General features: G+C 49.8%; 1 protein-coding gene across 2 annotated transcripts in view; it reads right to left on the bottom strand.

The window, feature by feature from the left end:
* Positions 1-1,865: 1,865 nt before the first annotated feature.
* The window catches only part of kiaa1549lb (KIAA1549-like b), a gene marked incomplete at its 5' end in the record, with an annotated part of 69,848 nt that continues 45,941 nt past the window's right edge, over positions 1,866-25,772 (bottom strand). The window contains 8 exon segments of one of the 2 annotated variants that reach the window (XM_055913971.1): positions 5,769-5,856; positions 6,323-6,397; positions 7,456-7,607; positions 8,136-8,656; positions 9,127-9,224; positions 9,392-9,793; positions 20,471-20,603; positions 25,476-25,708. In XM_055913971.1, the coding sequence (XP_055769946.1) occupies positions 6,368-6,397; positions 7,456-7,607; positions 8,136-8,656; positions 9,127-9,224; positions 9,392-9,793; positions 20,471-20,603; positions 25,476-25,708 (1,569 nt within the window). 2 annotated transcript variants of the gene reach the window in all.

Genomic DNA, 25,772 nt, shown 5'->3' with positions numbered 1-25,772 from the left:
GGATCGGACCAATACGCAGCGTGGTAGGTATCCATGTTTTAATATAGAAAACTGAACTATGAACACCAATACAAAACAATAAACGTGAACAAACCGTAACAGTCCCATGTGGCACAAACACTGACTGCCTAAATATGGTTCCCAATCAGAGACAACGATAAACACCTGCCTCTAATTGAGAACCAATCTAGGCAACCATAGACTTACATAAACCTCTATAATGAACACAACCCCATAACTCTACAAAAAAAACCTAGACAGTACAAACACCCTAGATGAGACAAAAACACACAAACCACCCTCGTCACACCCTGACCTAACCAAAATAATAAAGAGAACAGAGATAACTAAGGCCAGGGCGTGACATATCCTCAGATAATAGCATTGTTTGCTTTCGCCGTAAAGCATTTTTGAAATCTGACACGTTGGCTGGATTCACAACAAGTGTAGCTTTAATTTGGTATATTGAATGTGATTTCATGAAAGCTACATTTTTATAGTAATTTATTTGAATTTGGCGCTCTGCATTTTCACTGGATGTTGGCCAGGTGGGACGCTACAGTCCCACATATCCCAGAGAAGTTTTAAAGTGAGTTTCCCCACTGACAGCGCTTTGAGCATCTTTAATGGATTGAATTATTACAGGTAAATGTGTGTCGGTAGATAACCTACTCTGGGTGTCTTTAATTATTAGTGTAGACCTACTTTGAAAATAGCCTAATTTCTTCATACTCTTGTTAAACTATTGATTGCTGGTGAGATCATTAAACACAGAAAAGCATGCAGTATAGAAGTAGGATCTGAATTTGAGCCAGTTTGATATAGCGGGAAAATATCCTGCAGCAACAGGAAATGTGAATTATTATGTGGATTATAATACATTTACATTTGTGTAGGGGTTGATACATTTTTCATAAGGGATTATCAAGTCTGAATATTACAAACTTCAGAAGCCTTTTAATTTTATCTTGAAGGAAAGTTCTCCTGCAACAGGGTGAAATAATTTACCGATTAAGTGTTTCCTTTTAGCATTAAGCTTAGCCTACTGGTTTAGCCTACTGCGCAAATTACAACGCAACAAAAGGTTTAGAACATGATAAACTAGAGGTCATGGTTCCAGAATCACCAGGTGCATTCACCTTTCGAATCCAAACAAACCTGAATTCATGACCTACTGAAAAGTGAAAACAATATGAATGCCAACAAATCCAGATTCTTCCCCTCTCTCTATGACCAGTCCAACACGTGCGGGGATATTTGGACCTCAATTTTGCAGGACCATAATCATTGCAATGCGGCGCAGAAGCAGCAGCAGCAGCCCGTTAGAGACACGGAGCGGTGGCCTGACATGGGCATCCTAGTGGTGAACAACTACCAACCTCTGGAAGTGTTTAGTCCCCCGACCGGTATCCATGTGGCCAGGAGGAGCGAAATGGACCAAGTCAACGAGCTGGCTATCCTGATGATGGAGTTGGAGTTGGGAGCGCAGATGGGAGAGCCTTTGGATCGCGGGAGATGTAAAATACAGTGCTATTTTTTTTCATATATTCTTATTCTGACTTTAAACGCGCTGTTTCGTATTATAGGCCTAGTAGTTCTATACGACAGACAGACAGTTTGGGGCGTCTGATGCTGTTGTCTATTACAATGTTAGACCTCTTTGCTCTTTGCAAATTGATTGATTCTCTTTCCCTCCCATTATAGATTACTTCCTAAGCAACCTTCATACATCTGTCATCCAACAACTGAGAAGAGAAGGATTCAAATCAGGGAATAAACTATAATGATTGTATCTCATCAGAATTACCTTGACTAACAACTATTTATGTTCATAAATAAATCCTATATTAAAGTCACAAACCACATTCCCCATCAAACAGCCAATCTGTCATCCCTTTTATTGAGTTAATCTGCAAAGATTCATATCGCATAATCTGGCATCCTGTTTCTCTCTTCAGACTGATGTATCAGCATTCAAATGTGAAAAGTGTTCATTTCAACACAAAACTGGTCAGCATCTACAGAACAGACAGAAAGGATTTCATTGTACAATACAGTAGCTACATGGTAACATAACCATCCATTCACAACCATGAGTGTTGTCAGTCCATCAGCAAAAGAGATGCTGGAAACAGAAAAGCAACAGTTCTGGTTAGGAGTTACAGCAAGAGAGAATGTTCCTCTCCTATTTACACTCAGAAACACTGGACAGGATGGAAAACCTAATCTCCCAGGGTGCATCTGAAAACAGATAGTCTACTGTACAGGGGGTCAGTAAAAAAAGGAAATCAGGGTGAAAAACTATAACCTGCATCTGAAATAATGCAATAATGTGTCGTCATGATAAACAGGAGAAAATATGTTACATTTTTGGGACAGCTCTTCATTTCAACAGTTTATTGTTGTGTTGCAATACCACCTATGATGTGTGAGGTGATATGCTCTTCCACCCATCCTTTGGTATACTGTGACCAACACAATTACACTCTTCCCCCTGTCACTTGTTCCTCTTATCAAAGATACTCAAACCAGGCTCATCTCAGTCTTGGGTTCCATGTGTAGACTCATGCATGCCATGTCCACCCATTAGAATACCAAGAGACACTGTATGAATACTATACAGAATAGGACCAACCTTCAGACAAGGTGTGTTCACTCACTGGGAATGAGAGAATGAAAGCCAGACTCCATGTAGAGGAACAAACTCCAGGACTGGGAGCTGCCCTAACCTTCTCACCTTCCTGTCCAGCAACAGTTAACAGAACAGACATATACCTATAGGATAAAGTGTATTTGAGCTGGTTCTCGTTAAAAATAAACATTTACAGTACAATCATCAAGGAGGAGATCAAACTCATTGGGATAAACATTCACAATATTATGCAAAGAATGTACTACTGACAGAGGACCTTGGTCTTCAAAGGTCAAACCAATATATATATATATGTAGTTAACAGTGTACCAGTCCCCCACTGTCCATATGTAACAGTATCGTATCATTATACCTACTAGAGGACCTTGTGCCAATCACTCCTGGGGATTTTGTGCATTAAACCAGAGATGCACATCTACAGTCCTAAAATGTCAGAGTCAGTCTGGTTTTTATCTCATCTGATCATTACTAGAATACAAAACCTTACAGAATGTAGAAATGTATTGTGTAGAACACAGATATGACACTCTGTTATGTAGAATCATTACAGTGCAATACATACTTTCTGTAACATTTGCTGAGTGGATTCTGTGGCCAATTTATGATTTCTTTATGATTTCTTTATGATTTCTAAAGAAAAGAGAAATGTAACTGAACACTGTGTCAGCGTTTAAAGTGTCCTCTCTCCTTTCTGTTAAGAAACACTTTACATTTACAGTTGTGTTAAACCCAGTCCAACTTTACCGTGTCCAAGAAAAGGGCTACAGTACTGGATTTATGATCATGTTCACGTTGTGAAAGGCAGTTTGGAGGCATCGTCAAGAAACAAGTGAAATTGTTGTTGGCATCCTTACGATTCAAGTGTTTGTCGACACAATAATCACAGTTTATGAGGCACATATGTTCTGAAAAGTGTGTTTCTTCCAAACATGGTGTCAGATCTAAACTCACTATTCATATACAACACCAGTACCTCCTTTTCTTTGGAGAAAAACAACACCCTTCATTAAATCTACTGACTTCAATTGTACCTTATGTGTGGTCCGCTGTTACAAAACAGACCACTCATGTTGTTTTCAAACTGCTTGAAATGATACTTAGAAGACATGGCTGAGCACAGGAAAGGGGAATCTGACTCAGTTCTCAATTATCATTGAAGAACATAACAAGGTAAATGGATGGAACTCAGGGCCATTGGAGACAACAACAAAACATAAGTCTGTCTTTTAGTTGAAATGGACTTGTTCTATAAAAAGAGCTAAGATACATGGCATCCTTCTACATGCTTATATATACACATTATACAACGGGTGGGTCTAATCCTGAATGCTGATTGGTTAAAACCGCATTCCAGCCGGTGTCTATTCCACAAGTTACCACCGGCTAAATCTATGATGTTAAAATGCCTATTTACTCTGTTCCATATGACTGCGCAATCCACTGTCTCATCATCCCAGCCAAGCAATTTATAAACTCAATCTCCACTATAAAAAGCATCTAGACATTATCTCACATTTCTTTTAGACTAACATTTAGTTTTCACAGCTGAGATTTGTATAAACTTGTTGTCTAACTCTCCGACATTTGCAACATTGTTTCAATATTCAAATTCAATCTCCAGCTGTCCCATAGTAATGAACATGTCGGGAGTCGGGACAAGACAGACAGGCAGCGTTTCTCAACAAGTCAAAATGATGAATCATCTGGTATTATTTTTATGGATATATACAAAGAAATTGAAAAAAGGTCAAATGAAAGGAAGTGCAGCTAGTTTGCAGTCTTTCCAGCTTCAGTTTGAAGTGATTGTGTTGTTAGCTGTGTTGTTGGTTAGCCTCTCTGAACAACACTGTCCTGACAAGTGAGCACATTTTGTCTGCCAGGAAAAATCGAGCCTCATTAGCTCATTGTTATGGATTTAATTTATCCAAATAAATATCTCTAGAAAACAGCTAAAACAAATGCAAATGCAACTAAATTGTTGTTATTCTAGCTGTACGTTAGCCTTAGTTGGCTAACTACAAAGAAAGGGAGAAGAACGTTGCCAGCCAGTATGGAAACGGAACATTTAGAACAAATGACTGGGTCGCATCCATAAATACAGAACAAAAAGACTGAACGACTGTGTGTCGCGTCTCTACTGTAGCAACCGAACCGATAGAACGAACGACAAGCCGGCTAGATTTGTGTCGGACTATATCTTGTGGAAGGATGTAATAGTATGAATAAATTAATCAAAATACATTTTTTTAATGAAAATATGTCAATCATTATTTGAATATGTTGGTAACACATTGTATAAAAGTGATGCCCTGGAAGCCGGTGTTTGGAGGATATAGTGCCACGGTCTGCCTGCCCTCGACTTCGTCTCAGGCCTAACAACAACCGTGCCAATATATCCTCCAAAAACCCTTGGCTCGTTATCACTTCATTCTGATCTTCTGAAGTGGTTGGACCTTTGTGCGTGAACATGTGACGACTCTCTCTGCCTCATCAATTGTTCTATTGATGTCGTGACATACTCCTCTGTGGGTTGCTAAGGTCACTGTCCTGGCTTGAGAAACACTCATCCTTCATTATTACAGATCTTTAGATGTGGGGATGACATATGTACAATGTAAAGGAACAGGTGATGTAATGTAACTATAGAGACATCGTTAAGAAGAGATGTCTGACAGTTTGAGATAGAACACTTTCACTCTTCAGTAACTCCAAAATAACAGCATGGTGATGAAACACATCAGAGCAACGTGGGATTTTCCCACAATGAGAGAGGTGGGGGAGAGAGAGAGAAATAGAAAGAAAGAGGCTTTTATCAGTCTTAATATACAAATGTCAAAAAAGTTGAGTTTGAGAGTTTGTTTAGTCTCTAGTATTACAGCATGTTCAGAAAAGAGAGTGCTGCAATTGCACCTCCCGGCCACTAGAGGGAGGGATTATACCTGGAACTCAAACATGTCTGTCTGCTTCTTGGCCAGCTTTGCCACCTCCTGGCGGATGGCCTGGACCAGGGCGGATGTGGAGAGACTGCTGAGTGTGACTCTGTCTCTGGGCTCCCCCGCATCGGGCAGGCTCTGCTGGGACGCGGCGGTGGTCGGGGTTGGGGGTGGCTCCATGGCCTGGCCGTAGTGTAGGGGGAGTCTGGGGGAGCTGCCTTGAGGGTAGCGGGGATGAGGGAAGGCCTCCACGTACCCTGGGAGAGCCACCTGGAAGAGAGGGTAGACCAGGCGTCACCAAAACAACCACACAGGGTTTGAAACCCACCAACATGATAGGAAATACAGCTGATGCTTTGTTTTTTGTTGTTTTTCAAATTCAAAAAGGTATTATCCTTATTGGATCAGTTTGCTGAGTGAACATTGTCTCTCTTCCACATGTATTACACATATATTCAAATGGCTGAAAACAAGGGAAAATATACACAAGCACACTTGGACGAAACTCACACGATAAAATAAATTAAGAAGTAAAAATTAAAACGGCAATTAAAATATCTGTGACTTTTAAAAATGGACTTTCGATTCAAACCAAGCATTTGAACTCCACTTATGGGTTACTTTAGAATGTAGACATGAGATGTGCATGACTGTCTGACTCTACACAAAACTAATCAAAGAAAGATCCAAAAGAAAAAAGAGAAGAGGTGTTCATTTAGGAAATGTGCTCAACTACCCCGGTATTTTGCTGTGTCCACTCAACGCCAGTCACACATTCAGTTCAGCAAATGGTTTCTAAATGACACTGGTTCTGCAAAAAGACACTGCGTGAAGACATCTGGTTGAAACAGGCAGACAAACAGGTATAAAAAGAACATTCCATACAGAAGAGGAAAGGGGAGGTCACATGGTCAATAACAGTGACAGATGGGGACATGGAACCCATTTCATGTTTAACAGACAGACAGAGACAGAGAGAGTATTGTATAATAGAAAATTAGGAACCAAATTTTGCTTAGTGGTAGATGAGGAATGAGCTCACTGTCGTAGATGAGGAATGAGCTCACTGTCGATCCCTGATAAGGCTCTCTGCAGAGGCTGTCATGAAAATGTCTTCATATTCACTGATGAGTCACATTTTGGTGTCTTACAAACATCCAGGAAAACACATTGAGCTCTGTAACTTATCTTTCCATTAGTTTACATAACAACTCTAAGACCTGGGGCAGGATAGGGCTTTCCCTTGTGTGTGGTGTGGTTGTGGCTCGAGGTAGAACATACCCTTATGCACAGATTTAGGATCAGAATATTCCACCCCCATCCTAACTTTACCATAAGGTAACGTGTCTGATCCAGGATCAGTGGTGTTAGCAATTTATGTTACTCTTCAATAACACAAACCCCAAAGCAAATCAGGGGGAGGAAAATAGGTTTATTCGAAGAGGACAAATCATAGATGTTATGCTGAGAGGTAGATGGTCATTCTCCCCTGTCCTCAGTGATGCTCTGTCAGTGGTTCTCTCCAGTGGTTCTCTCGCCAGAACAAAGGGACAGCATGTAGTTTTATAACCCAGCCCTAGCCTGTGGTTGACCAATTAGAATTCCTTGCAATAAAACTAGCCAATGGCCAAATAACAAGTATCCTATTTCAGAAGACATACTCCTCCCATGTCTCTGAACCATTGAGCAATAATTCCCGATAACAGAAAAAACACTATTTCCCTTCATCATTATTACTCTATTGACTTCTCGTCGTTTTGACCTTTCATCCTCTGTCTCTGCGTTGTGTATTAATCGTTGACCTATTCTTACAGTGGGTAGCTACTTCTACCTACGCGGTGAGTGTTGGGAGTAGGGGGGGGTTCTTACAGAGTCAGCCCACTGGGGGGGCACGTCCTCAGGCTCGGGGGGGTAGGACATCCAGGATGGGCTGTGGTAGGAGGACGGGGGCGTGGAGGCAAAGTACTCAGAGTAACCCGACCGCGAGGCTGGGATGGCGTACACCGCTGTGATGGGGTTTCCTGTGGGGGGATTAGGAGGTCGTTATGCAGGGGAAATACTACAATGACAACTGCCATTACTAGAAGAACAATGAAGTTGTTCTACAATTGTGACAAACAACAAAGTTAACCTAAACCTAAATCCTAACCCAAACCCTAACTCCTAACCTAACTCCTAACCCAAACTCCTAACCCAAACTCCTTACACAAACTCCTTACACAAACTCCTTACACAAACTCCTTATACAAACTCCTTACCCAAACTCCTTACCCAAACTCCTAACCCAAACTCCTAACCCAAACTCCTTACCCAAACTCCTAACCCAAACTCCTTACCCAAACTCCTTACCCAAACTCCTAACCCAAACTCCTTACCCAAACTCCTTACCCAAACTCCTTACCCAAACTCCTAACCCAAACTCCTTACCCAAACTCCTTACCCAAACTCCTTACCCAAACTCCTTACCCAAACTCCTAACCCAAACTCCTAACCTAGACCCCCGCAAGGATAATAGAAATTGAAAAAAAAACAGACAAACAGGTTCTGACCTGAGTAGGTGGACACCGGCTGTTCTGCTGTGACTGAGGGGAGTGCTGCTCTGGAGAGGGGGACTGAGGGGAGTGCTGCTCTGGAGAGGGGGACTGAGGGGAGTGCTGCTCTGGAGAGGGGGACTGAGGGGAGTGCTGCTCTGGAGAGGGGGACTGAGGGGAGTGCTGCTCTGGAGAGGGGGACTGAGGGGAGTGCTGCTCTGGAGAGGGGGACTGAGGGGAGTGCTGCTCTGGAGAGGGGGACTGAAGGGAGTGCTGCTCTGGAGAGGGGGACTGAGGGGAGTGCTGCTCTGGAGAGGGGGACTGAAGGGAGTGCTGCTCTGGAGAGGGGGACTGAGGGGAGTGCTGCTCTGGAGAGGGGGACTGAAGGGAGTGCTGCTCTGGAGAGGGGGACTGAGGGGAGTGCTGCTCTGGAGAGAGAGACATAGGGGGCGCTGCTGTCATTATGCTGGGTCTGCATGTCCGTCATGTTGGTCCCAGACTCTGAGATCCTGGCCTTGGACCCCAGGTCAGGCGATGAGCTGAGTCAGAGAGAGAGATAACGCTCACATCGCAAAATCACATTCACATGCAACACATATTCTTCACCACAAGAGGACACTGGTACTCCAGAATAAGACCCACAGTAACACTGGATTCTCATTGCTATTCATGTCATCTTCCTCTGCACTGATTCTGCTTTCAAATGTGCAGTATACACGACTGAGATCAGTCTGGCCACACTGCATTTACCTGGTGAATATTACCATGTGAATGTTGGGGAGTTTAGTGATTCATTGTGGGGTGAGAGTGCGGTATTGCGGCTTTGATTAATTTGAGGAAAGGTGAGAATAGTGTCATGGGGCTGTGTGTGTGTGTGTGTATGTGTGAGTGTGTGTGTGTGTGTGTGTGTGTGTGTGTGTGTGTGTGTGTGTGTGTGTGTGTGTGTGTGTGTGTGTGTGTGTGTGTGTGTGTGTGTGTGTGTGTGTGTGTGTGTGTGTCCTAGCCATACCGTCTTAGAGAGGTCCCAGGAGGGGGGCCGGTGCGAGGGGGAATAGGGGGTGGAGGAGAGGTCATAACCATGTCAGGAAGCTGGGTGAACCTAAAGGCCTGGAAGAACACAAGTCAACACACACATGAATAATATACTGTGGGTTGATGTTTTCTGATAGGAGAAAGTGTCTACTTGTTAAGGTTTAGTAAACTAGAACCAGTACAGTAGTACATTTTGCCCTAACATAACCCTTCCCAGAGGTGTTATCCTTCCACCCACTCACCGGTCTGGGGAGGCTGCACTGATACATCTCTGCTCCGTACGCCGGCACCCACTGCAGCCCTCCTCCCCGGCCACGGCTCATGGTTCCCGGGGCACTGGTCACCACGTCAGAGTAGGGCAGAGGTGGAGGTCCGGGGCTGTAGTGGCCGTGGTGGTAACCGTGGTGGGGGTGGGGATGATGGGAGTGGTGGTGGCGTCCGGCTGTGGAGGAGTGTCCCCCTGAGGCCAGGCTGAAGGCCTCCTCTAAGAGCAGGTGCATCTGCTGGCGTACCTCGTCGATGGACGGCTGGGAGCTCAACGTGGAGGTCTCTGAGTGACCTTTGACCCCTCTGGGGCAGACATAACCTCCCCGCGGGCCAATCAGACGATCCACGTTGGTCTCCTCAATCAGCTCCGGTTCAGTCTGAAACACAGAGAAAAAGAGGGGAATTGGTTACACACTCACACACACACACTGCCCAGGAGGTTGGTGGCACCTTAATTGGGGAGGACGGGCTTGTGGTAATGACTGGAGCAGAATCAGTGGAATGGTATCAAACACATGAAACACATGGCTCCATTGGCGCCGTTCCAGCCATTTTTATGAGCCGTTCTCCCTCAGAAACCTCCACTGATACACTGTTCACACTTCCTTTCCAATTAGTACTAGTAGAGCTAATACAGTTCAGACCTATCAGTGTCATTATCTCCCATACCTATCAGAGTAGAGTCATTATCTCCCAGACCTATCAGAGTAGAGAGTCATTATCTCCCAGACCTATCAGAGTAGAGTCATTATCTCCCGGACCTATCAGAGTAGAGTCATTATCTCCCCGACCTATCAGAGTAGAGTGTCATTGCCTCCCAGACCTATCAGAGTAGAGAGTCATTATCTCCCAGACCTATCAGAGTAGAGTGTCATTGCCTCCCAGACCTATCAGAGTAGTGTCATTGCCTCCCTGACCTATCAGAGTAGAGTGTCATTATCTCCCAGACCTATCAGAGTAGAGTGTCATTGCCTCCCAGACCTATCAGAGTAGAGAGTAATTTTAGTGCTCTCTGAGGCTCAAACAAAAACTCTCCATTCACTTTATTAGCACCCTGCAAACTGGTGATGCTGCCCAGGTTAAATTGGTGTTAGGGAGCCATGTCCTTTACACAGAAACATACCACAACCCCAAAGACACTCATGCCTAGTACTTTCTCTTTACAGCACTGAAGGATTATCCCACAATGCATTGCAAACCCCCATTTCATGATTTATGAGCACAGTGCTACAACGGCAAATGAACAGTCCCCTGCTAGCTGGTTGGAATGCCACTGACTCAACCAGAGATGGTCAGATGAGAAATGTTCAAGTGGCTTTAACGATTCAGGAAGCTATACTAGTGACTCATCCTGGCTGTGCGTTGTTGTTGACAAGATGCTGACTAAGTTAGCCAGAGCTGCTTGATGGTACACTGTAGTACTGTAATATATCACATGAATAGGTGTTCAGTATTCCTCCAGTGGAACTGCTATCTCTCTGGTTGGTCTCTGCAGGGTAGAGTGCTACCGGGACAGTTTTGTACGGAGTGTGAGTTGTGTTTCTGTTTATCTCTCCATCTCCTCCTTCCCTCTCCTCGTCCCGCCCCCCATAGATTAATTGTGGCGATAAACAATCCGGCAAATCACTGTAGAAGTAATTAAGCACTGCGGTAAACTACTGGAGGTCTGTGTGTGTTAGCCTACTGTTATATCTCTCTCTCACTCTCTCTCTCCCTTTTCTCACCCACGCTCTGTGCTCGCTCTGCTCTTTCTATGTCCACCCCTCCCTCCTTGCTTTCTCCCTCCAGCCTCTCTCTTCCTCCATCCCACTCTCTCTCAGGGTGATAAATGAGTTGGATCTGAGGGTGCCCTACTTCCTGTGCGAGTGGAAGGGAGCAGCCACAGGACCTGGCGCAGCCGCCTCATAAATCAGTTCCCTCGCAACACGGACAGGCGGAGACGTGGATCCGCAGTGGTATGGCCCGCAGAGCCAAGCGTTCCCACTGTAATCAATAGAGCCAGTCCTTCTGCAAGGAGCTGACCAACCACGCTAGCACCGTATTATCTGCAGGCTGACACGGTTGTTACGGTTACTGCAGGGAGGCTATGTTTCACTCCCACGGGAGGTAGAGAAGGGGCAGAACAGTGGAGGGAGGAGATGGAGGAAGACAGGAGGCAGAACAGTGGAGGGAGGAGGTGGAGGAAGACAGGGGGCAGAACAGTGGAGGGAGGAGGTGGAGGAAGACAGGGGGCAGAACAGTGGAGGAAGACAGGAGGCAGAACAGTGGAGGGAGGAGGTGGAGGAAGACAGGGGGCAGAACAGTGGAGGGAGGAGGTGGAGGAAGACAGGGAGCAGAACAGTGGAAGGAGGAGGTGGAGGAAGACAGGGGGCAGAACAGTGGAGGGAGGAGGTGGAGGAAGACAGGGGGCAGAACAGTGGAGGGAGGAGGTGGAGGAAGACAGGGGGCAGAACAGTGGAGGGAGGAGGTGGAGGAAGACAGGGGGCAGAACAGTGGAGGGAGGAAGTGGAGGAAGACAGGGGGCAGAACAGTGGAGGGAGGAGGTGGAGGAAGACAGGGAGCAGAACAGTGGAGGGAGAAGGTGGAGGAAGCCAGGGGGCAGAACAGTGGAGGGAGGAGGTGGAGGAAGACAGGGGGCAGAACAGTGGAGGGAGGAGGTGGAGGAAGACAGGGGGCAGAACAGTGGAGGGAGGAGGTGGAGGAAGACAGGGGGCAGAACAGTGGAGGGAGGAGGTGGAGGAAGACAGGAGGCAGAACAGTGGAGGGAGGAGGTGGAGGAAGACAGGAGGCAGAACAGTGGAGGGAGCAGGTGGAGGAAGACAGGGGGCAGAACAGTGGAGGGAGGAGGTGGAGGAAGACAGGAGGCAGAACAGTGGAGGGAGGAGGTGGAGGAAGACAGGAGGCAGAACAGTGGAGGGAGGAGGTGGAGGAAGAAAGGGAGCAGAACAGTGGAGGGAGGAGGTGGAGGAAGACAGGGAGCAGAACAGTGGAGGGAGGAGGTGGAGGAAGACAGGAGGCAGAACAGTGGAGGGAGGAGGTGGAGGAAGACAGGGGGCAGAACAGTGGAGGGAGGAGGTGGAGGAAGACAGGGGGCAGAACAGTGGAGGGAGGAGGTGGAGGAAGACAGGAGGCAGAACAGTGGAGGGAGGAGGAAGACAGAGAGCAGAACAGTGGAGGGAAGAGGTGGAGGAAGACAGGGGGCAGAACAGTGGAGGGAGGAGGTGGAGGAAGACAGGAGACAGAACAGTGGAGGGAGGAGGTGGAGGAAGACAGGGAGCAGAACAGTGGAGGGAGAAGGTGGAGGAAGCCAGGGGGCAGAACAGTGGAGGGAGGAGGTGGAGGAAGACAGGGGGCAGAACAGTGGAGGGAGGAGGTGGAGGAAGACAGGAGGCAGAACAGTGGAGGGAGGAGGTGGAGGATGACAGGAGGCAGAACAGTGGAGGGAGGAGGTGGAGGATGACAGGAGGCAGAACAGTGGAGGGAGGAGGTGGAGGATGACAGGAGGCAGAACAGTGGAGGGAGGAGGTGGAGGAAGACAGGGGGCAGAACAGTGGAGGGAGGAGGTGGAGGAAGACAGGGGGCAGAACAGTGGAGGGAGGAGGTGGAGGAAGACAGGGAGCAGAACAGTGGAGGGAGGAGGTGGAGGAAGACAGGGGGCAGAACAGTGGAGGGAGGAGGTGGAGGAAGACAGGAGGCAGAACAGTGAAGGGAGGTGGAGGAAGACAGGAGGCAGAATAGTGGAGGGAGGAGGTGGAGGAAGACAGGAGGCAGAACAGTGGAGGGAGGAGGTGGAGGAAGACAGGAGGCAGAACAGTGGAGGGAGGAGGTGGGGGAAGACAGGGGGCAGAACAGTGGAGGGAGGAGGTGGAGGAAGACAGGAGGCAGAACAGTGGAGGGAGGAGGTGGAGGAAGACAGGGGGCAGAACAGTGGAGGGAGGAGGTGGAGGAAGACGGAGCAGAACAGTGGAGGGAGGAGGTGGAGGAAGACAGGAGGCAGAACAGTGGAGGGAGGAGGAAGACAGGGGGCAGAACAGTGGAGGGAGGAGGTGGAGGAAGACAGGAGGCAGAACAGTGGAGGGAGGAGGTGGAGGAAGACAGGGGGCAGAACAGTGGAGGGAGGAGGTGTAGGAAGACAGGGGGCAGAACAGTGGAGGGAGGAGGTGGAGGAAGACAGGGAGCAGAACAGTGGAGGGAGGAGGTGGAGGAAGACAGGGGGCAGAACAGTGGAGGGAGGAGGTGGAGGAAGACAGGGGGCAGAACAGTGGAGGGAGGAGGTGGAGGAAGACAGGAGGCAGAACAGTGGAGGGAGGAGGTGGAGGAAGACAGGGGGCAGAACAGTGGAGGGAGGAGGTGGAGGAAGACAGGGGGCAGAACAGTGGAGGGATGAGGTGGAGGAAGACAGGGGGCAGAACAGTGGAGGGAGGAGGTGGAGGAAGACAGGGGGCAGAACAGTGGAGGGAGGAGGTGGAGGAAGACAGGAGGCAGAACAGTGGAGGGAGGAGGTGGAGGAAGACAGGGGGCAGAACAGTGGAGGGAGGAGGTGGAGGATGACAGGAGGCAGAACAGTGGAGGGAGGAGGTGGAGGATGACAGGAGGCAGAACAGTGGAGGGAGGAGGTGGAAGAAGACAGGGAGCAGAACAGTGGAGGGAGGAGGTGGAGGAAGACAGGGGGCAGAACAGTGGAGGGAGGAGGTGGAGGAAGACAGGGGGCAGAATAGTGGAGGGAGGAGGTGGAGGAAGACAGGAGGCAGAACAGTGGAGGGAGGAGGTGGAGGAAGACAGGGGGCAGAACAGTGGAGGGAGGAGGTGGAGGAAGACAGGAGGCAGAACAGTGGAGGGAGGAGGTGGAGGATGACAGGAGGCAGAACAGTGGAGGGAGGAGGTGGAGGATGACAGGGGGCAGAACAGTGGAGGGAGGAGGTGGAGGAAGACAGGAGGCAGAACAGTGGAGGGAGGAGGTGGAGGAAGACAGGGGGCAGAACAGTGGAGGGAGGAGGTGGAGGAAGACAGGAGGCAGAACAGTGGAGGGAGGAGGTGGAGGAAGACAGGGGGCAGAACAGTGGAGGGAGGAGGTGGAGGAAGACAGGGGGCAGAACAGTGGAGGGAGGAGGTGGAGGAAGACAGGAGGCAGAACAGTGGAGGGAGGAGGTGGAGGAAGACAGGAGGCAGAACAGTGGAGGGAGCAGGTGGAGGAAGACAGGGGGCAGAACAGTGGAGGGAGGAGGTGGAGGAAGACAGGAGGCAGAACAGTGGAGGGAGCAGGTGGAGGAAGACAGGAGGCAGAACAGTGGAGGGAGGAGGTGGAGGAAGACAGGGGGCAGAACAGTGGAGGGAGGAGGTGGAGGAAGACAGGAGGCAGAACAGTGGAGGGAGGAGGTGGAGGAAGACAGGGGGCAGAATAGTGGAGGGAGGAGGTGGAGGAAGACAGGGGGCAGAACAGTGGAGGGAGGAGGTGGAGGAAGACAGGGAGCAGAACAGTGGAGGGAGGAGGTGGAGGAAGACAGGGGGCAGAACAGTGGAGGGAGGAGGTGGAGGAAGACAGGGAGCAGAACAGTGGAGGGAGGAGGTGGAGGAAGACAGGGGGCAGAACAGTGGAGGGAGGAGGTGGAGGAAGACAGGGGCAGAACAATGGAGGGAGGAGGTGGAGGAAGAGTATGAAGACCGGTTGCTTGGGAGGAAATTATGTTTCTCTATGTAGAGGATATTGCCAATAGACTCATAGAGTTGTTACTGTCTGTGGTAAATGTGATACATATTCTATTAGCTGTAATATGTGGTTATTGTTAAAACCAATGTCTGAGATGATTAGCTAAATTAAAGGAGAGAAAGACACTATGCTGTTCTGTTTGTAAAGTAGGAGCTTACTGTAAAACTACCTCGTTCTCTTTGTTTGTAAATGAAAGGTTAAAGGTTGTAAGATAGTAACAGTGTCTTGGAGATAATTGTGGTGTTTGTTAAGTAGTGGTCTGAAACATGACTTCAGGGAGCTGCTCTTTAGCCTCTTGATATTCTAACTGCATCTGTCTAGCATCATCTACGCAGCAACAGTATCACACCCCAGGAGAGGAGAGGAGAGGAGAGGAGAGGAGAGGAGAGGAGAGAGGAGGATAGAGGAGGAGAGAGGAGAGGGGCAACATGTCTGAAATGTATCATAAACCAAAACTATAAAGAACACCTTATGAATCTACCACTATCAACCATTAAGCAACTCCTTCACTGCAGTCTGGTGTGCTTAACTTCAACCACATTTGTATGTGGGCAGTCCAGTTCCTATCTGAGACTTTGTGAGGTCATGACCCCTGGAGAGCTCTATTAGGGGTGCATTCAGGATTGCAATATGTTGTGATGTTGAATTGAACTCACCTCTACACCTTAAGACAACTGCCTTGAATGTGACAGTACCCTGCCAGAGGTACTACAAACAGACAGTTCACTACCCAGTGATGTGTCTGTTGTGAAACATGCACTAGTCGGAATCATTCCAAGTCAACACTTTTTGCAGCAAGCAATGAATGTGTTTTTGTTTATTTTTGCCTCAGCACCATACAAAGCATTTGGAGCGTGTAGGTATATGTATTTGTGTTTATTTTTGCCTCAGCACCATACAAAACATTTGGAGCGTGTAGGTATATGTGTTTGTTTGTTTGCAACAGGAAGCTGTTGTGTCCAGTCACCTGGGGATGTTAGCTATTTCTGGATAGTAAATCAGCTCTAAAATGAATGGTTTTAACGACTGCGGACATGTAAGCTACAGTGTCATGAAAAAGTATTTTACCCCCTTTTAAGTTTTCTCTATTTTTGCATATTTTTGATACTGAATGTTGTCAAATCTTCAGCAAAAAAACGAATGTTAGATAAAGGGAACCTGAGTTTACAAATAACAAAAAAAACATACTTGCATGCAGGACTGCTTTTTCTCAGCGACATTTGTGGGTTTACAAGCATGAACTGCTCGTTTCAAGTCCAAGAGAACATTAGAAAGAGGGCAATACTTTTTCACGACGCTGTATCTGCCAGAGTCCTGGGTTCAAATACTATTTGAAATCATTTCAAATACTTAAGCTGGCTGGCACAATGGAATCAATAACATTGTTGCAAAGCCCACCCATCTGCCACTCCAAACCCTGCACATCTGCCACTCCAAACCCCACCCATCTGCCATTCCAACCCCGCCCATCTGCCACTCCAAACCCCACCCATCTGCCATTCCAACCCCGCCCATCTTCCATTCCAACCCCACCCATCTGCCACTCCAAACCTCGCCCATCTGCCACTCCAAACCCTGCACATCTGCCATTCCAACCCCACCCATCTGCCACTCCAAAGCTCGCCCATCTGCCACTCCAAACCCAACCCATCTGCCACTCCAACCCCACCCATCTGCCACTCCAAACCCCACCCATCTGCCACTCCAAACCCCACCCATCTGCCACTCCAAACCCCACCCATCTGCTATTCCAACCCCGCCCATCTGCCATTCCAACCCCACCCATCTGCCACTCCAAACCTCGCCCATCTGCCACTCCAAACCCTGCACATCTGCCACTCCAAACCTCGCCCATCTGCCACTCCAAACCTCGCCCATCTGCCATTCCAACCCCACCCATCTGCCACTCCAAAGCTCGCCCATCTGCCACTCCAAACCCCACCCATCTGCCACTCCAACCCCACCCATCTGCCACTCCAAACCACACCAATATGCCACTCCAAACCCCACCCATCTGCCACTCCAAACCCCGCCCATCTGCCATTCCAACTCCGCCCATCTGCCATTCCAACCCCACCCATCTGCCACTCCAAACCTCGCCCATCTGCCACTCCAAACCCTGCACATCTGCCATTCCAACCCCGCCCATCTGCCATTCCAACCCCACCCATCTGCCACTCCAAACCCCATCCATCTGCCACTCCAAACCCCACCCATCTGCCACTCCAAACCCCACCCATCTGCTATTCCAACCCCGCCCATCTGCCATTCCAACCCCACCCATCTGCCACTCCAAACCTCGCCCATCTGCCACTCCAAACCCTGCACATCTGCCATTCCAACCCCACCCATCTGCCACTCCAAACCCCACCCATCTGCCACTCCAAACCCCACCCATCTGCCACTCCAAACCCCACCCATCTGCCACTCCAAACCCCACCCATCTGCCATTGCAACCCCACCCATCTGCCATTCCAACCCCGCCCATCCGCCATTCCAACCCCACCCATCTGCCACTCCAAACCTCGCCCATCTGCCACTCCAAACCCTGCACATCTGCCATTCCAACCCCACCCATCTGCCACTCCAAACCTCGCCCATCTGCCACTCCAAACCTCACCCATCTGCCACTCCAAACCCCACCCATCTGCCACTCCAAACCCCACCCATCTGCCACTCCAAACCCCACCCATCTGCCACTCCAAACCCCACCCATCTGCCACTCCAAACCCCACCCATCTGCCATTCCAACCCCGCCCATCTGCCATTCCAACTCCGCACCCATCTGCCACTCCAAACCCCACCCATCTGCCACTCCAAACCCCACCCATCTGCCACTCCAAACCCCACCCATCTGCCACTCCAAACCCCACCCATCTGCCACTCCAAACCCCACCCATCTGCCATTGCAACCCCGCCCATCTGCCATTCCAACCCCACCCATCTGCCACTCCAAACCCCACCCATCTGCCACTCCAAACCCCACCCATCTGCCACTCCAAACCCCACCCATCTGCCATTCCAACCCCACCCATCTGCCATTCCAACCCCGCCCATCCGCCACTCCAAACCTCGCCCATCTGCCACTCCAACCCCACCCATCTGCCACTCCAAACCTCACCCATCTGCCACTCCAAACCCCACCCATCTGCCACTCCAAACCCCACCCATCTGCCACTCCAAACCCCACCCATCTGCCATTCCAACCCCGCCCATCTGCCATTCCAACCCCGCCCATCTGCCATTCCAACCCCACCCATCTGCCACTCCAAACCCTGCACATCTGCCATTCCAACCCCACCCATCTGCCACTCCAAACCTTGCCCATCGGCCACTCCAAACCTCACCCATCTGCCACTCCAAACCCCACCCATCTGCCACTCCAAACCCCACCCATCTGCCACTCTAAACCCCACCCATCTGCCACTCCAAACCCCACCCATCTGCCACTCCAAACCCCACCCATCTGCCACTCCAAACCCCACCCATCTGCCACTCCAAACCCCACCCATCTGCCACTCCAAACCCCACCCATCTGCCACTCCAAACCCCACCCATCTGCCATTCCAACCCCGCCCATCTGCCATTCCAACCCCACCCATCTGCCACTCCAATCCTCGCCCATCTGCCACTCCAAACCCTGCACATCTGCCTTTCCAACCCCACCCATCTGCCACTCCAAACCTCGCCCATCTGCCACTCCAAACCTCACCCATCTGCCACTCCAAACCTCGCCCATCTGCCACTCCAAACCTCACCCATCTGCCACTCCAAACCCCACCCATCTGCCACTCCAAACCCCACCCATCTGCCACTCCAAACCTCGCCCATCTGCCACTCCAAACCCTGCACATCTGCCATTCCAACCCCACCCATCTGCCACTCCAAACCTCGCCCATCTGCCACTCCAAACCTCACCCATCTGCCACTCCAAACCCCACCCATCTGCCACTCCAAACCCCACCCATCTGCCACTCCAAACCCCACCCATCTGCCACTCCAAACCCCACCCATCTGCCACTCCAAACCCCACCCATCTGCCACTCCAAACCCCACCCATCTGCCATTCCAACCCCACCCATCTGCCATTCCAAACCTCACCCATCTGCCACTCCAAACCCCACCCATCTGCCATTCCAACCCCGCCCATCTGCCATTCCAACACCACCCATCTGCCACTCCAAACCCCACCCATCTGCCACTCCAAACCCCACCCATCTGCCACTCCAAACCCCACCCATCTGCCACTCCAAACCCCACCCATCTGCCATTCCAACCCCGCCCATCCGCCATTCCAACCCCACCCATCTGCCACTCCAAACCTCGCCCATCTGCCACTCCAACCCCACCCATCTGCCACTCCAAACCTCACCCATCTGCCACTCCAAACCCCACCCATCTGCCACTCCAAACCCCACCCATCTGCCACTCCAAACCCCACCCATCTGCCACTCCAAACCCCACCCTTCTGCCACTCCAAACCCCACCCATCTGCCATTCCAACCCCGCCCATCTGCCATTCCAACCCCACCCATCTGCCACTCCAAACCTCGCCCATCTGCCACTCCAACCCTCACCCATCTGCCACTCCAAACCTCACCCATCTGCCACTCCAAACCCCACCCATCTGCCACTCCAAACCCCACCCATCTGCCACTCCAAACCCCACCCATCTGCCACTCCAAACCCCACCCTTCTGCCACTCCAAACCCCACCCATCTGCCATTCCAACTCCGCCCATCTGCCATTCCAACCCCACCCATCTGCCACTCCAAACCTTGCCCATCTGCCATTCCAACCCCACCCATCTGCCACTCCAAACCTCGCCCATCTGCCACTCCAAACCTCACCCATCTGCCACTCCAAACCCCACCCATCTGCCACTCCAAACCCCACCCATCTGCCACTCCAAACCCCACCCATCTGCCATTCCAACCCCGCCCATCTGCATTCCAACCCCACCCATCTGCCACTCCAAACCTCGCCCATCTGCCACTCCAAACCCTGCACATCTGCCATTCCAACCCCGCCCATCTGCCACTCCAACCCCGCCCATCTGCCATTCCAACCCCACCCATCTGCCATTCCAAACCCCACCCATCTTCCACTCCAACCCCGCCCATCTGCCATTCCAAACCCCTCCCATCTGCCATTCCAACCCCGCCCATCTGCCACTCCAAACCCATCATGCTAGAGCAAATGCTCAAAGTAACGGAAATATTTTAAATAGTGTTTGAACCCCAGTCTGCTTCTGAGACACAGAACACCTGATTAAACCCATCCAGTTCAGATAGGGCCAGTGGGTCGGGACCAGGGTCAGGACCAGGGTAAGGGGAGTGGGACTCACGTCGTAGCCGCTGTTCCTGATGCCTCTCCTGGGTCTCTCCCTCATAACCAGCAGGTCCATCTCTGTTCCTCCGGTACTCGGGCTGTTCAGGCTCTGCCTGCTCCGATAGGTCCGCTGCCTCACCTGAGAGTGTCTGCCAATCACAGAGTGTTACAGAGCTCGAATCAATCAGCCAATAAGAAGAGGAATGTGTTGCTCAAACGAGTGCAACAAACTGCCTAAGACAATACAGTTAACTAGGAGAAACTCCTGGTTTCATTATCATCGTCGTGGTCATTGTCTTCTTCGTCATCAACCTCATCATCAGCAGCAGCAACAATGTCATCATGAATCAACATTCTACTATGTTCTATAGGCCTTTCCACCTACACTACCATTCAACAGTCTGGGGTCACTTAGAAACGTCCTTGTTTTTGAAAGAAAAGCCATTTTTTTTGTCCATTAAAATAACATAAAATTGATCAGAAATACAGTGTAGACATTGTTAATGTTGTAAATGACTATTGTAGCTGGAAACGGCGTATTTTTTATGGAATATCTACATAGGCGTACAGAGGCCCATTATCAGCAACCATCCCTCCTGTGTTCCAATGGCACGTTGTGTTAGCTAATCCAAGTTTATAATTTTAAAAGGCTAATTGATCATTAGAAAACCCCTTTGCAATTATGTTAGCACAGCTGAAAACTGTTGTTCTGATTAAAGAAGCAATAAAACTGGCCTTCTTTAGACTAGTTGTGTATCTGGAGCATCAGCATTTGTGGGTTCGACTACAGGCTCAAAATGGCCAGAAACAAATAATTTTCTTCTGAAACTCGTCAGTCTATTTTTGTTCTGAGAAATGAAGGCTATTCCATGCAAGAAATTGCCAAGAAACTGAAGATCTCGTACAACGCTGTGTATTACTCTCTTCATAGAACAGCGCAAACTGACTATAACCAGAATAGAAAGAGGAGTGGGAGGCCCCGGTGCACAACTGAGCAAGAGGACAAGTACATTAGAGTGTCTAGTTTGAGAAACAGACACCTCACACGTCCTCAACTGGCAGCTTAATTAAATAGTACCCGCAAAACACCAGTCTCAAAGTCAACAGTGAAGAGGCGACTCCGGGATGCTGGCCTTCTAGGGAGAGTTGCAAAGGAAAAGCAATATCTCAGACTGACCAATAAAAATAAAAGATTAAGATGGGCAAAAGAACACAGACACTGGACAGCGGAAGATTGGAAAAAAAGTGTTATGGACAGACGAATCTAAGTTTGAGGTGTTCGGATCACAAAGTAGAACATTCGTGAGATGCAGAAAACATTTTAATATGCTGGAGGCAATGTGATGGTCTGGGGGTGCTTTGGTGGAGGCAATGTGATGGTCTGGGGGTGCTTTGGTGGTGGCAATGTGATGGTCTGGGGGTGCTTTGGTGGAGGCAATGTGATGGTCTGGGGGTGCTTTGGTGGAGGCAATGTGATGGTCTGGGGGTGCTTTGGTGGAGGCAATGTGATGGTCTGGGGGTGCTTTGGTGGAGGCAATGTGATGGTCTGGGGGTGCTTTGGTGGAGGCAATGTGATGGTCTGGGGGTGCTTTGGTGGTGGCAATGTGATGGTCTGGGGGTGCTTTGGTGGTGGCAATGTGATGGTCTGGGGGTGCTTTGGTGGTGGCAATGTGATGGTCTGGGGGTGCTTTGGTGGAGGCAATGTGATGGTCTGGGGGTGCTTTGGTGGTGGCAATGTGATGGTCTGGGGGTGCTTTGGTGGTGGAATAGTGATGGTCTGGGGGTGCTTTGGTGGTGGCAATGTGATGGTCTGGGGGTGCTTTGGTGGTGGTAAAGTGATGGTCTGGGGGTGCTTTGGTGGTGGCAATGTGATGGTCTGGGGGTGCTTTGGTGGTGGCAATGTGATGGTCTGGGGGTGCTTTGGTGGTGGTAATGTGATGGTCTGGGGGTGCTTTGGTGGTGGTAAAGTGATGGTCTGGGGGTGCTTTGGTGGTGGCAATGTGATGGTCTGGGGGTGCTTTGGTGGTGGTAATGTGATGGTCTGGGGGTGCTTTGGTGGTGGCAATGTGATGGTCTGGGGGTGCTTTGGTGGTGGTAAAGTGATGGTCTGGGGGTGCTTTGGTGGTGGCAATGTGATGGTCTGGGGGTGCTTTGGTGGTGGTAAAGTGATGGTCTGGGGGTGCTTTGGTGGTGGCAATGTGATGGTCTGGGGGTGCTTTGGTGGTGGCAATGTGATGGTCTGGGGGTGCTTTGGTGGTGGCAATGTGATGGTCTGGGGGTGCTTTGGTGGTGGCAATGTGATGGTCTGGGGGTGCTTTGGTGGTGGAATAGTGATGGTCTGGGGGTGCTTTGGTGGTGGCAATGTGATGGTCTGGGGGTGCTTTGGTGGTGGTAAAGTGATGGTCTGGGGGTGCTTTGGTGGTGGCAATGTGATGGTCTGGGGGTGCTTTGGTGGTGGCAATGTGATGGTCTGGGGGTGCTTTGGTGGTGGTAAAGTGATGGTCTGGGGGTGCTTTGGTGGAGGCAATGTGATGGTCTGGGGTGCTTTGGTGGAGGCAATGTGATGTCTGGGGTGCTTTGGTGGTGGTAAAGTGATGGTCTGGGGGTGCTTTGGTGGAGGCAATGTGATGGTCTGGGGTGCTTTGGTGGAGGCAATGTGATGGTCTGGGGTGCTTTGGTGGAGGTCAAGTGGGAGATTTGTACAGGGTAAAAGTGATCTTGAAGAAGGAAGGCTATCACTCCATTTTGCAACTCCATGCCATACCCTGTGGGCGGCACTTAATTGGAGCCAATTTCCTCGTACAACAGGACAATGACCCAAAATACAGCTCCAAACTATGCAAGACCTATTTAGGGAAGAAGCAGTCAGCTGGTATTCTGTCTATAATGGAGTGGCCAGCACAGTCACCGGATCTCAACCCTATTGAGCTGTTGTGGGAGCAGCTTGACCGTATGGTACATAAGAAGTGCCCATCAAGCCAATCCAATTTGTGGGAGGTGCTTCAGGAAGCATGGGGTGAAATCTCTTCAGATTACCTCAACAAATTGACAACTAGAATGCCAAAGGTCTGCAAGGCTGTAATTGCTGCAAATGGAGGATTCTTTGAGGAAAGCAAAGTTTGAAGGACCCAATGATTTTTAATTGAAATAATAATTGTGTATTTCAAACTTTGCTTTGTTGACAAGGTTCTAAATGGTATAACAACGTATATTTCCTATTCATTCTGCAACTCATTCTGCAACTCATTTCATGTCTGTTTTCATGGAAAACAAGGACATTTCTAAGTGACCCCAAACTTTTGAACGGTTGTGTCAGTCTGAATATAATATCTCCTGAACATAATATCTCCTCTGCCAGATTGATTTGACATAATCCTGTGTTTTTCAATCACTTCTCCCTGCCAGCCAATGCTGAAACCCCTAAAACGCCATCATAATGTGGACGTCTTAGTGAGGAGGTAATCTGTATAACACAGCATAACACAATATTAATACATATTTTCCATTCTGTTGAACAAGATGCGTATCAGTGAATATGCTCTGGGAGTGCTATCTCATCGCTCATCACAGTCCTATCAGCAGGCTGAGCGTGTCTGTAGAGTCTGTCAAACAGGTCTCTATGGAAACATCTCAAGCTCACCTCACCAGAACCAAAGATGATAGAGACAGGAGAAAGGAGACAGGAGACAGGAGAGAGGAGACAGGAGACAGGAGAGAGGAGAGAGGAGACAGGAGAGAGGAGACAGGAGACAGGAGACAAGAGACAGGAGACAGGAGACAGGAGACAGGAGAGAGGAGACAGGAGACAGGAGACAGGAGACAGGAGACAGGAGACAGAAGAGAGGAGAGAGGAGAGAGGAGACAGGAGACAGGAGAGAGGAGACAGGAGACAGGAGAGAGGAGACAGAAGAGAGGAGGAGAAAGGAGACAGAAGATAGGAGACAGGCGAGAGGACACAGGAGAGAGGAGACAGGAGACAGGCGAGAGGACACAGGAGAGAGGAGACAGGAGAGGAGACAGGAAACAGGAGAGAGGAGACAGGATACAGGAGAGAGGAGACAGAAGAGAGGAGGAGAAAGGAGACAGAAGATAGGAGACAGGAGAGAGGAGACAGGAGACAGGCGAGAGGACACAGGAGAGAGGAGAGAGGAGACAGGAGGAGGAGACAGGAGACAGGACACAGGAGAGAGGAGACAGGAGGAGGGCAACAAGCAGTGAATATGAAGTCTGGTTCTCCAGAGAAACAGAGTGATGAAAACCACAAAACCATCACCTAAACAACACCAACACAAACATCTGCCTTTCCTTTCTCTTCCTGTACTGTGTGTGTGTGTGTGTGTGTGTGTGTGTGTGTGTGTGTGTGTGTGTGTGTGTGTGTGTGTGTGTGTGTGTGTGTGTGTGTGTGTGTGTGTGTGTGTGTGTGTGTGTGTGTGTGTGTGTGTGTGTGTGTGTGTGTGTGTTCGTGCCTGTGTGCGTGTCTGTGCATTATGTAAGCGTATGTGTTTTTCCCTCATCGGCATCCATAACAAACCAAAGCTATTTCTCTCTCTGTCTACATCAGTAGCAATTGATGGCACGACAGAGCAGGGCAGAGCCGGCCCAATGGAGAGCCCCTTATGGGCTCCTCTGCTCTGAGACAAGTACACCAAATCCTCTTATCTCCAGACTGGAGGAGCAGAGAACCAGAGGACCAGGGGCCAGAGCCCAGCACCATCCCAGAGACAGGAGGGGATTAGTCTGATTAAAGAGGCCTGATGAGGCCCTCCTCAGGATCACAGAAAGATGATAATGAAACAATTAGACAGACAGACTGCCGTGCTGAGGGAGCATTTATAGAGAGGGAGGGTTAGATGAGGGCATGGAACTGCAGACAGACAACTGGCCAATGACGCTGCGTGACAGACAGAGAGAGTGCCAATCAATGTCCTTGAAAAGCTTTGGAGGAGGGACAATCAAACTACCCACCTACAACTCAACATATATCCCCATCCCCTTTCCCCTCACACCCTCCCCCATCTCACCTCCTGCTGGACTTGACGTAGGTGGATGCCTGGTCTTCATCAGGCTCCAGTGGTGGGCCATGCTCCCCAGGTGCCCTCTCATGTCCGTGTCTCTGCCTCTGTGCCAGCGCCCTGCTACCACACCCGCTGCCGTCCGCTGAGGGGAAGTCATAGTAGCCTTTCCTCTTAGCCTTCAGCCTCAGCTTGTTCCTGTAGTGCTCTATGTCGGACTTCTGCTTCAGAGCTAGGTTCACCTGGAGGAGGGAGGGAGGCAGGCAGGGAGGCAGGGAGGCAGGGAGGCAGGGAGGGAGGGAGGGA

The sequence above is a fragment of the Salvelinus fontinalis genome, unplaced genomic scaffold, assembly GCF_029448725.1.
Source record: "Salvelinus fontinalis isolate EN_2023a unplaced genomic scaffold, ASM2944872v1 scaffold_0418, whole genome shotgun sequence".
NCBI classification, from domain to species: Eukaryota; Metazoa; Chordata; class Actinopteri; order Salmoniformes; family Salmonidae; genus Salvelinus; species Salvelinus fontinalis.
The sequence above is the reverse complement of the archived record's forward strand: the minus strand, read 5'-3'. Positions and strand labels throughout refer to the sequence as shown.